The 13,339-nt window shown below is 36.6% G+C and overlaps 1 protein-coding gene across 1 annotated transcript in view; it reads right to left on the bottom strand.

Annotated features, from left to right (window-relative positions):
- gk5 (glycerol kinase 5) overlaps positions 1–12,796 on the bottom strand; it is a 30,670-nt gene extending 17,874 nt beyond the window's left edge. The window contains exons 1-6 of the mRNA XM_073848906.1: positions 12,213–12,796; positions 11,406–11,499; positions 8,404–8,479; positions 8,225–8,318; positions 402–533; positions 248–323 (exon numbers count right to left, since the gene is read on the bottom strand). Of these exons, the coding sequence (XP_073705007.1) occupies positions 248–323; positions 402–533; positions 8,225–8,318; positions 8,404–8,479; positions 11,406–11,499; positions 12,213–12,341 (601 nt within the window). The 5' untranslated portion in view covers positions 12,342–12,796. The remainder of the gene's footprint in view (positions 1–247; positions 324–401; positions 534–8,224; positions 8,319–8,403; positions 8,480–11,405; positions 11,500–12,212) is intronic.
- Positions 12,797–13,339: the final 543 nt, after the last annotated feature.

Raw genomic sequence — 13,339 nt, 5'->3', positions numbered from 1 at the left:
TTCTGAAAGATCATGTGACACTGAAGACTGAAGTAATGGCTACTGAAAATTCAGCTTTGTATTCACAGGAGTAAATTACATTTTTAAATTATATTAAAGTAGAAAACACTTACTTTAAATTGTAATAATATTACTGTTTTTACTGTATTTTTATCAAATAAATACAGTTTATGTGATAAATGTAGTAGTTTATGTGATTAATGAATGCAAAATACAAATAAATAGCTTGAAATGCAATTATACTGACCTTTTGTCAGTTTGTACAGTAGCCAGGTGTCTATGGTCCCAAAATAACAGGAGCCGTCTTCGACTGCCTGCCGCAACTGAAGAGAGAGTGGGCTATGTTAAATATACCAACCCTAGAGAAGACAAATGTCATAGTTTAACTAGTCCTGATTTACCTGAGGGATATTGTTCAAGGCCCAGACAAGCCGCAGTGACACATGCTGGGTGGTAAAAACTACCAGGCTGGCTGCAAGGAACCGCTTCTGTCTGGTGAGGAAGTGCAGCATCTTCATCACTCCGTGTACCGACTGCCGTAAAAAAAACACATGCAAATAAATATTTTTAAAAGGTATAGTTCACCCAAAAATGTAAATTCTGTCATTAATTACTCACCCTCATGTCGCTCCAAACCTGTAAGACCTTAGTTTGTCTTTGGAACACAAATTAAGATTTTTTTTTTATAAAATCCGAGAGCTTTCTGACCCTCCATAGACAGCAAGAGTCCTACCACATTCAAAGTCCAGAAAGGTACCAAGAACATAGACAAAATCCATGTGACATCAGTGATTCAACCATAATTTTATGAAGCTACGAAAAGACTTTTTGTTGTGCAGAAAAACTAAAATAACTTCAACGATTCTTTTTTTCAATTCTTCGCATCATGACGTCTACGTTCTAGAAAATGTCAGAAAGCTCTTGGATTGCATGAAAAAATATCTTAATTTGTGTTCAGAAGACGAACGAAACTCTTATGGGTTTGATACGACATGAGGGTGAGTGATTAATGACAGAATTTTCATACCCCTTTAAGCGATAGTTTACCCAAAAATGAAAACTTGCTGAAAATGTATGAACCCTTGGGCTGTCCAAGATATAGACGAGTTTCTCTGAACAGATTTTAATACATTTAGTATTAAATCACTTGCTCACCATTTTTGTTTAGAAGCGTTTTAGACTGTATTTGTTTAAAATGTGCATATTTCTCTCCTGATTCAGACGAGATGATGTTCTCACTGGAAAAAGCAATAGTATATATAGAGGACTCTTTTAGTTTTAAATCAAAAACATCTAAATGACACATTTGTTTCTTACAAACAGGCTACTTGAACTCTCTTTCTGACGGCACCCATTCACTGAAGAGGATCGATTGGTGAGCAAATGATTTAGGCTAGTTTCGAAACAAAATGCAAAAGCACCTGTTTGGCAATATTTTGGATTTAAAGGTCCCATATTGTCAAAATCGAAATTTCCTGGCTTTTTTCATGATAACTGAGGTCTAGGGGCTATATAACTACCATATGAGTTTCAAAACAGTCAATCCACAGTAAACTGCACACAGCCTGCTTAAAGTAGCTGTTCCTTTTCACGAGCCGCTGTGATTTCCGTAGAGATGTGACGTCCGATCTACTCAGTCACCGCTAGGGGTGCAACGGATCGCAGATGATCCGTGATCCGTACGGACCGGACCCCACGGTTCGGTACGCATGTGGTTCGCGGATTAACTGTTAAATTGAACCTTCATAGAGTAAAAGTGTATAATTTGCATATGTTTTGTCTTGCCAATTTAACCATTCAAACTACTTAAACTGCTGCAGCAAAAGAGAACACGCGCGCTGTTTCTTTCTTCTTCTTTTTTTTTTCCCCCGTTGCCGCACATACCTGAAGCGAGCACGCGCACAGAGAGAGAGAGACAGAGAGAGACGCGTGATTCAAACTGCGTGATTCACAGATTGATTCCTCTTTAAAACTTCTCTTAACATACATACAAAGTTATGTTTAATACCCGTTTTGGTATTCTGGTAAACACAGTCGGTTATGTCTTTAGTAAACCGAAACAGCTGAGAAAGATGCGTACCAGTATTAGAGACGTGCATTAGGCCTTAAAGAGACAGCGTCCTATTTATACCTGCAGTGAGAAGCACTAGTTATTTTACAATTAAATATTACATTTCTGCACCTGAATACTAGTGTTATTGATTTTATTAGTACCTTTATGTTGTATTCATCTACACTTGTCATTTTTGTAATTGACTTTATTAGTTCAGCTAGTAGTTTTTGCTGTGGATTAGAAGTACTTAAAGTTAGCATTCAGTAATTATTAAAAAAAAATTGTTTTTTGCTGATCCGAAAAATGATCCGATCCGTGACTCCAAATCCGTGATATGATCCGAACCGTGAGTTTTGTGATCCGTTGCACCACTAGTCACCGCCTTCAGTCACCACCCCGAGCACCAATCACGTCCCACCCTCCTTTTGTCAAACCCAGACAACATTGCGTCCATAACATTGCTAAGCAACAACAACACGAAAACAAGTCGAGAAAACCCTGTTCAGTCGATAGATGTCGAAACTACATCATTGCACAGGCTTCAGAACAGCGTGAATATAAGAGACCACTGGCACGTCAACTTCAGCTTCTTTCACACAGCGATTCCGGTAAATACACGTATAATGTGTCCCATGATTTGTTCCGGAGTTGTTTAATTTGGTTCATTCACAGTTGTTTTCTGGAATCTGTGCGTGCTTTACACACAACCCATAAAGACATCTGACATTTGGATGTGAGATGTAATGCGACGCGTACGTTTCACTAAACTGAAACTAACCTGAACAAACTGCTTCAGTGCTGATAGTGAGGAGCTGGCTCTGCCCGATCGCCGCTTCATTCCACTTTGCACGTATTTTTTCGTTGTGAAGAGTCACATGATAACGTGCATCAATCACTACAACACTGCCTTTATGGTTCTGGCTTTTGTTCACACAGCGCTCGTTCCCGTAATTTTCCAGAATCAGAGCGCATTGTGAAAGGGGCTTTACTAAAGCAACAGTTATGTAGCTTACTGCATTCGGTGTTTGAAAAAGAAAAAACATTAATGATCATTCTGAAATATCCTGTTGAGTATCAGCAAGCTAGGCTCTCTCTATGGCTCTGGGCTCGGCTAAAGCATACATGACCGTAGTTACCTGTGGTTGGCCTGGCTGTGCGTCACTCAGAAAACAACAGGCCAATCAGAAGAGAGGCTCATGAATATTAATTAGATGGGCCAAAATCGACCTGTTTTTGACAGAGCTCCTAAAAAAGGAGCTGTAAAAATATATTGAGATGGATTTTGGCACTTATACCGCAAATATATATTCTTAAGGACATCAACAACTAAAATAAACCTCCAGAAATGTGTACAATATGGGACCTTTAAAAAAATATCCAAACTTGACCTACTTTCATTATTTATTTGGTTCCATGTTAGCCTAATTATTTTCAGTTTTGTATAGGCTACCTTAAACCTTGTGTAAGTTAAAAGTAAAAAGCGCAGAAAGAGAGGAAAAAATCAGACAAACTATAAACTAACAATTGCTTTAAGCTATATTGCCTCTAATTTAAAAAGTAAAAGTATATGCGCAAACATTAAGCTGTTTAAAAGTGATGAAAAGCGAGGAAAAGAGGGAAACTCCCCACCCACCCATGCACTGTGATACCGGTATTATCGGTGTTGTCACATGTCGATTAACCGGTGTGAAAGATTTCTCACCGTCACAACCCATTTTGGAGATCTGTGGATAAGTACACTTTTAGCTAATTTTTTGTTTTGGTTAAATTATTCAAATTTAATTAAAACAGCAGACATGACAAGAAAAAACCCTAAGAGAAACTTAAAGGTTGTATCAGCGATTTCTAGCCTGAAACATAAAGTGTCAAATTCAGCTGACCTTTCATCACGATCCAATCGCTGCCTGCCCCATAAATTGTCTGTGAAAAAACCGCGTCTCTCTGGTCAGCCTAGGGTCCGAGATATGCCAAAAAAAACAATCGGCACTACCAACCTTTCCACAGATAAACAAACAGTGTTCAAACCAATCAGCGTCAGGGGTTTGGTGTTGTGGACTTTCGCTCCGCCTCCCTCACATCCCTGCACCAGTAGGAAAGTCCACAACACCAAACCCCTGACGCTGATTGGTTGGAACACTGTTTGTTTATCTGTGGAAAGGTTGGTAGTGCCGATTGTTTTTTTGGCATATCTCGGACCCTAGGCTGACCAGAGAGACGCGGTTTTTTCACAGACAATTTATGGGGCAAGCAGCGAGCGGATCGTGAAGAAAGGTCAGCTGAAATTGACACTTTATGTTTTAGGCTAGAAATCGCTGATACAACCTTTAAAGAAAAAAATAAAAATAAAACAAAACACCACCTTCAATCTTGCACTTAATGATTAGATATTGTAAACATTGTCATAATGGTGACTGCATACACAGGGATGTTTGCCCTGCAATTATTTGGGTTGTATGTTCTCAACCCTTAAAAACATACTGTCAAGTACATGTATGGCATGGGCTCTGCAAAGATAGGAAACCATTACTTAATGTAAATACTGCAAGCCATATGACCATTACATGACCACACTGGGTTTCAAACATGAAACTCAAACTAGCTACTAAGGAGGGAACTCTGCTGACTCAAACATGAGCACTTTCAGCAGGTGTCACAAAGATACTCCCAGACCAAATATTCCCATCCACATTCACTGTCAGAACCTTACACAAATATATTAGCAATCCATGCTCAAGCAGTCAGAGGGGTTCTTGTTTCGCCACTGTATTGCTCATTTAGCTTACAGGACTTGGAATGAAACACTCATTCATTGACGTACACAATGAATGACAAACACTACGAACTGTCACTGTCTAAACAATACACACTTTGTTTGCATTAATAAACTGTTGTACACTGGTATTTATTAAAGGAACCGTATGTAGGATTGTGGCCAAAACTGGTACTGCAATCACTTTCAAAATACTGTAGAACGGTGTATCCCCTCCCCCTCCCCCCTGACTCGAGGTTGCCAGCTAAGCTGCAGGAGTAGGCTGCTAGTGCTACAAGGAGCTTCCAACGTCAAGTGACGAGTCCTACACAGTAATTTGTTTTTCTTCTGTTAATTATGTTTATGCTTCACAAGAGATGTTTTGCGAAGTAATTATGTATCGCAAAAATTTACAGTTGGCGATTAGCCAAATATTTCGTAAAGATGTACTGTAATACCACATTTCAGTCGGAACATAGATTGTTTTCATACCCTGCTAGTGGTGCGATATAAAGCTTTTTATGAACGCATTTAGCACGGGCACCCGTGGAAAATCCACTGTGTACGGAAGCAAAGTTAGCCAAACATAGATGAATCTAACCTGTCCAGGAGAAAATCAGCAACGATGGCGTCTGTCTTCAAATTCTTCTCCGTTTTCAGCCGTCTGCATCTTTCAAAGGCATCTCCTATACAAATCCTTGTTTTATTTCGGACTTTGTCACGACGTATTTCGGATTCATAACGAGGTCTTTAGGTTTCGTAACGTTATACATGTTTTATCCGACACGTTCGTATAGCTGCAGCTGTAACAGAGCTGGCAACCCAGATCACAAAACTCTACTGACTTCGTGATTGGTAGATAGCTGGAGGGTGGAGCCTCAGACCAAAACACAAAATGACAACAATAACATCAGTTGAGGGCTGCAACTTTCACTTTTAAATGACAATATCCTGGCCGGACCACTGTTGTCAGTGATATAAGTATTTGAAATGAACATAATTTTTTGATGTATACTGACATGTCAGGGGCATTTTATGATTAACGGACATAAATTTCTTACATACAGTTCCTTTAACTGTTCTTTAGTTCTATAAGCAATTATTTAGCTATCTGGAGATTATCAGCATTAATTGCACCCACTGCCAAAAAGTTCATACTGTAAAACAAAACAAAACAAATCTTTTGTAATGTATTTTTAATAATACTTCAGAAATCATTCTAATATGCTGATTTGTGCTCAACACATTTCTTAATATCCGATTCCTCAATGCTCAAAACAGCTGTGCTGCTTACTCCTGATATTTTTTTTCTTTCTTAATGAACAGAAAATAAAAAAAAGCATTTATTTGAAATGCACTACCAGTCAAAATTTTTGAACAGTAAGATTGTTTTTTAGCGAAGTCTCTTCTGCTCACCAAGTCTGCATTTATTTGACACAAAGTACATCAAAAATAGTACAATTTTGAAATATTTGTACTATTTAAAATAACTGCTTTCTATTTGAATATATAATAAAATAATTTATTCATGTGATTTCGAAGCTGAATTTGTAGCATAACTTTTCCAGACACATGACCCTTCAGAAATCATTCTAATATTTTTATTTGCTGCTCAAAAACATTTATTATTATTATTGTTGAAAACAGCTGAGTAGATTTTTTTCAGGTTTCTTTAATGAATAGAAAGGTCAGAAGAACAGCATTTATCTGAAATATAATTTTTTTTAACATTATAAATGTCTTTATCACAACTTTTGATCATTTTAAAGCATCCTTGCTTATAAAAAGTGATATTTCTTTTTAAAAAGTATTATTTCTTTTGTATCATTATGAATGTCTTTATCATCACTTTTGATCATTTTAAAGCATCCTTGCTAATAAAAATTTATTATTTCTATAATTTCTTTCAGTATACTGACTCTGATTCTTTAGGGTCTTAATGAAAAATCTCTAATATACTTTGATTAAAAATTCTCAAAATCAAAAATTTACCTTGTCAAAATCAGCTCTGCAAAATATCAGCTCATTTTAAGCATGGGCCCTTTAAATGCACGCGAGCTCTGCTCGCCCCGCCCCTCTCTGCTGAGGGATTACGAGCTGTAATGTTTACTTTAGCCGCTTTTAGCCGCGTTTATTGGCGAAACTTGCCAACAAGCACATTATTAACAAAGGCCATTTGCAAAGATGCATAAAAACCCTTATAACTCACTTCTGCTTTTGGTGAGCTGCTATGTTCATTATTACATCCAACAACAGAACACCTCAATCGCTCAATTAGAGTCTTCCCCTGCACCTGAGTCACACAATGGCGGTCAGAGTCAGACTGTTTCAGCTTGGTGAGGGCGCGTCTAAGGTAAAACGCTCATGTCAATCAACTGTGTTTCGTCACACCGACAAGAAGCTGAGAATGACCTGATTTTAAAAAGGGGATATTACTTTTAAACATTAAAAAAATACCACTGGGTGGATTTTTATCAATGTAGGGTGGTTGTGTACACAAACTGCCAACACACATTAATGTTCAAACAACATGGAAAAGTTAGTTTAGCATACAATGACCCCTTTAATATTTATAAATTTGATTATAAACTTGTCCATTTCGTTGCGAGTGCAGTGCGCTTCTCACTTTTGAATGACTGTGATATTTAAATGATTCTGTCGTGTCACGTTGTTGCATCACACCTGGTTAGGACACAGTGTGAGGATGTCTACACTGGACGTGACAAAGAAGCCGCTGCAAATCATTTGAACTTTGTGTCAGTAGGCTATGTCATAAATAGAATGAGGCATCGGTTTACTATCAGGGATTTGTCATGTTGCGTCACACTGCATCTAGTATAGGCAAGCATCACTAATTATAATGGGTTCTTCTATTATATTTTGTCGCGTCGCACAGCGCCGCTCGTGTCCAGTATAGACTAATGTGTAATGTTTAATTTGATACTAGCGTGGGCTAAATATTGTTCCCTCACGGGCTGGTGACACTACAGACAGGATGCTGAAAATTCAGCTTTAATCACAAAAATTAAATTACATTTTAAAATATATTCAAATAGAAAACAGTTATCTTAAATAGTACAAATATTTCAAAATTGTACTGTTTTAGCTGTACTTTAGATCAAATAAAAGCAGGCTTGTGAGCAGAAGAGACTTCTTTAAAAAAACATTAAAAATCTTTTGACTGGTAGTGTATAAACGGTAATAATGCAATAATGTATGAATTGTGAATGTCAACTCAAGATGTGGTCATTTGGATTATGTTGATTGATCTGTTCCAGTAAATGTGAATGAAATTCTGACATTCTCTATTATTTCTGTTTGGATTCATTATTTCGGATCATGTCTAGACATAATACACTCCCTAATACAACAGTGTTCATCACAAGGAGAGTCTGGAATGAACAAATATTTTTCAGCCTCACCTTCATAGTGCAGGACCTGTTCCACGATTTCACCAACTCGGCTGCCCTCAAGTCCTGCCAGGTGATGAAATTATGAAAAGGTTTTCCCGTGTTTCTGAAGATGATAACAAAAGAATATAAGCCACCTCCGTTCACTGTGCTTTTTGCAGAACACTCACTGGATTTAAATGTATACAAACCTGTCCCACGTCATAAACGTTGCCCTCTGGGACGAGATGCCAAGACTTTCCATTTGGCACATCTGCAAGCCTGAGTCTACACCAAAGAAAAAGAAGAGGAGAGAACTCTTGTCACTATTATAACCTTTATCAGACCCCCCTTCATAGAGGTTTGTAAAGGAAACCCCAGGTATTAAGACTTGTATGGATTAATATAACATTAACAATGTCTGTTACTAAAATACAGAGAAGAAAACATAAGAAAGATTTACGTTATTTAAAAAAGATCACATTGTTTTATACATATTATATTGTATAAATACATATTGTAGTGCTTTTTAACATTTTAATTAAGTTGTTCATATAACTATACTTAAATTATTATTGAGGCCCTAGATGTTTGCTATGGATCTCTAGGAAACCTCAGGCCATTGGTGGAGAACTTGTAATATATCAGATTGCACATCAAAATGATTTACAGTAGCCCTAAAAAGTACATTAACACCTTCTCATATTAAACATCCAATATGCTGGATACATTTTTTTTTTAGTTTCTCTGTCCATGCCTTGTTTGTTTGTTGGATGGTTGGTTGGTAAACATAAAACTACAATCATAAAATTCAGCATGCGAAAGTAATGCTCAACACCTCTGACACTAGGTTTTTATTTTGATGTAAATTTTGATGTCTGTTGTGCTGAAAGTTTGGACTGTAAAACTGTTCACAGTTACACATTAACACGCAATAACACTTCTATAATGCGAAAGCTGCTATTCAATAGTTTCACTCACTGTTTAGTCAAAAATACTGATTAGCGTATTAAACATGCATTATTAATGCTATATATAATAAACCTGTTAAAAATGCACACGCAGAAGACAGTTAATGTAGCCCAACACTTTTACTATCTTCTGCATGTGCATTTTTAACAAGTTTATTTTGCAACATCAGAGAAAGTACTCGGATTTAATAAAGGTAATTATAATACATTTTATCCCCACAAAACACAGAAAGACTTATTCCAGTTTGACATTTAATATGCAATATTTGTTTAACATAATTTGTTTGCAAGCACGCCACTATGATTGATGTTTTGATATCTGATGCAATGGCATTTGTGACCCTGGACCACAAAACCAGTCTTAAGTAGCACAAGTATATTTGTAGCAATTGGCAAAAATACATTGTATGGGTCAAAATTATCGATTTTTCTTTTATGCCAAAAATCAGTGGGATATTAAGATCATGTTCCATGAAGATATTTTGTAAATTTCCTACCATAAATATATTAAAACTTTTGATTAGTAATTTGGACAACTTTGAAGGCGATTTTATCAGTATTTAGATTTTTTTTGCACCCTCAGATTCCAGATTTTCAAATAGTTGTATCTTGGCCAAATATTGTCCCATCCGAACAAACATTACATCAATGGTACATAAAAATGTATTTATTAAGCTTTCAGATGATGTATAAATAAAATTTGACCCTTATGACTAGTTTTGTGGTCCAGGGTCACATCAATGATTTTTAAAAGTAAGTAATTTAAGTTTCCAAATAGTTTACGGGGCGGTGTATGCTTTAATGGCAATGGCATTTGTGACCCTGGACCACAAAACCAGTCTTAAGCAGCACAAATATTGTAGCAATTGCCAAAAATACATTGTATGGGTCAAAATTATCGATTTTTCTTTTATGCCAAAAATCAGTGGGATATTAAGATCATGTTCCATGAAGATATTTTGTAAATTTCCTACCATAAATATATTAAAACTTTTGATTAGTAATTTGGACAACTTTGAAGGCGATTTTATCAGTATTTAGATTTTTTTGCACCCTCAGATTCCAGATTTTCAAATAGTTGTATCTTGGCCAAATATTGTCCCATCCGAACAAACATTACATCAATGGTACATAAAACGTATTTATTAAGCTTTCAGATGATGTATAAATAAAATTTGACCCTTATGACTAGTTTTGTGGTCCAGGGTCACATCTATGATTTTTAAAAGTAATTTAAGTTTCCAAATAGTTTTGGGGGCGGTGTATGCTTTAATGGCAATGGCCATTGTGACCCTGGAGCACAAAACCAGTCTTAAGCAGCACAAATATATTTGTAGCAATTGGCAAAAATACATTGTATGGGTCAAAATTATCGATTTTTCTTTTATGCCAAAAATCAGTAGGATATTAAGATCATGTTCCATGAAGATATTTTGTAAATTTCCTACCATAAATATATTAAAACATCATTTTTGATTAGTAATTTGGACAACTTTGAAGGTGATTTTATCAGTATTTAGATATTTTTTTTGCACCCTCAGACTCCAAATTTTCAAATAGTTTTATCTTGGCCATATATTGTCCCACCCGAACAAACCATACATCAATGGTACATGAAAACATATTTATTTAGCTTTCAGATGATGTATAAACAAAATTTGACCCTTACGACTGGTTTTGTGGTCCAGGGTCACATCTATGATTTTTAAAAGTAATTTAAGTTTCAAAATAGTTTTGGGGGCGGTGTATGCTTATAAGCAATGGCAATTGTGACCCTGGACCACAAAACCAGTCTTAAGTAGCACAAATATATTTGTAGCAATTGCCAAAAATACATTGTATGGGTCAAAATTATCGATTTTTCTTTTATGCCAAAAATCAATAGGATATTAAGTAAAGATCATGTTCCATGAAGACATTTTCTAAATTTCCTGCCATAAATATATTAAAACTTCATTTTTGATTAGTAATTTGGACAACTTTGAAAGCGATTTTCTCAGTAATTAGACTTTTTTGCACCCTCAGATTCCAAATAGTTGTATCTTGGCCAAATATTGTCCCATCCGAACAAACATTACATCAATGGTACATACAAATTTATTTATTCAGCTTTCAGATGATGTATAAACAAAATTTGACCCTTATGACTAGCTTTGTGGTCCAGGGTCACATCTATGATTTTTTTTAAAATAATTTAAGTTTCCAAATAGTTTAGGTTTTAAGCCAAAATAAAGATGTCTGACCTTGAACTGCCCCTTTGACTACAGTCACAAACCCTTTCCACAGATCATCAGGGTCGATCTCTACCCATCCAGGCTGAGGATAAAGTAGGGACACCTGTAACAAGGAAGCTGCTATCAGATTTCACATACTTATAAGGCACTGGCGCACAATCCTGTCAAGCAGTGTTGCCAGACGTACGATAATTATCGTATTTGTACCATAATTTTGACCTCTGTACGATGTACGATCAATAATACCACAATGTACGATAATTTCAGAATTTTGTGACACCATGGTCGTTGTAATTATAAGAGCTTCTATTCTCAAAGATCTAGCTGTGTGGATACTACGTCTACCTTCATGATTGTGAGGAGACGTGAATGTGCGTTACGCATGCCTTTCATCCAATCTTACGTCTTCTCAACCAGTCATCGTGGAGAATGGCTCTCTCTTACGAGCACAAGTTAACGTTCCTGTCGTACTTAGGTCAGTTGTTTCAAAACTGAGGTTGTTAGTTTAACAATAGAGTATAAATGAGTGCTGAAAAGGATAAATAGCTGTAACATCTAGATTAATAGCTGTATTTTGAACGTTTGACTCGGGTAAGATAATTAGTTTAGCATTGCAATAAGGTATAGAAAATGAGTGCTAAAAAGGAGAAATAGCTGTAACATCTAGATAAATATCTTTATTTTGAACGTTTGACTAAAATACGATAATTTTCTCCCAAATACGATAATTTTGAGCTTCTGGTACGATACTTGGACATTTCCAATCTGGCAACACTGCTGTCAAGTCAGTCCAACAGTCAACCAGCTGTCATTTACCTTCGTGGAGCAGGATCCCCTGATACTGGCGCTTTTATCGTACACATGGCACCTGATGGAGGTTGTTCCCACATCAACAGAGAGAACGAAAGTCTCTCGTTTGCTGAACCCGTTTCTCTGAGTTCCCATTGCACAATGAGTTCATTCAGAAAGCCGCAAAGATACTTTAGTCACCATGGCTGTGAGCGTGTCAGGGAGGATCCAAACTTGAGTCAAAAGATCCCGTTTTCAACTTTGCTCCGTAGACCTTTGAGTTTAGTTCCTCCGTAGACTTGAATGCCAGACTGCTGGCAGACTTTTAATCCGTTAAGAAAGCCGATTGAACGTGTTCACATCATTCTGAACGTGTTTTTTGAATGGACAAGTAATAACCGAAAGCGACATGTAACGTTACAGTATACACATGTGTCCCCACACTTTCCCAGACTCGCGCATGTGATCTCGCGCCCTATTTTAAATCGGAAAACGAAATATCTACATTTGCGCTACGTTGCGTTTTGATCCAAAACAGCCGTTTGTTTTCACCAGTGAGTGATAAAAGTTACCTAAAACTTGAAGTGGAGGGGTCAACCTCTGTAAGGGCAACAAAATTACAGCAGGCGGTCGATTAAAGTACAATAGTGCAAATCAGTACGTCACACATCAGTCGATAGGTGTGGAGAGTTCTTAAAGAGACAGAACAACATTTTCATTGCAGAGCCCTCTCTGCTAAATTCCGGAAATACGTTGATGTATGGAGCTGTTTGGAAATGGACCCTTTTCACATTCCACAGTTCTCACAAGAGGAAATTGTCATAGTTGGGTGAACTTCTATAGTGGTGAAAGGAAACTACAACAAATATAATTTTGCTCCGACAGCAGAACAAAACAAAAGAGGAAAAAACATTCTGAAAGGAGTCATTCTACCAAACGGGTGCCATTTGGGTCCGCAACGTTTGATGAGATGCTTAAGGCACAATTAATGACCTAAAGTGTGTTTCCGAAGCTTAAAGTTATTAATTCAAGTGTTCTTGTTAACATGATTTATGATTAAACACTATTCTTAAAAAATAACACACTATTTTGCAATCATTTTTCATTAGTACATAGCCAATTTCACACGTTTGTGATCACCAACATGATATTTT

This window comes from Garra rufa, chromosome 10 (assembly GCF_049309525.1).
Source record: "Garra rufa chromosome 10, GarRuf1.0, whole genome shotgun sequence".
NCBI lineage: Eukaryota > Metazoa > Chordata > Actinopteri > Cypriniformes > Cyprinidae > Garra > Garra rufa.
Note: the sequence above shows the minus strand (reverse complement) of the source record. Positions and strands in the feature narration are given on the sequence as shown.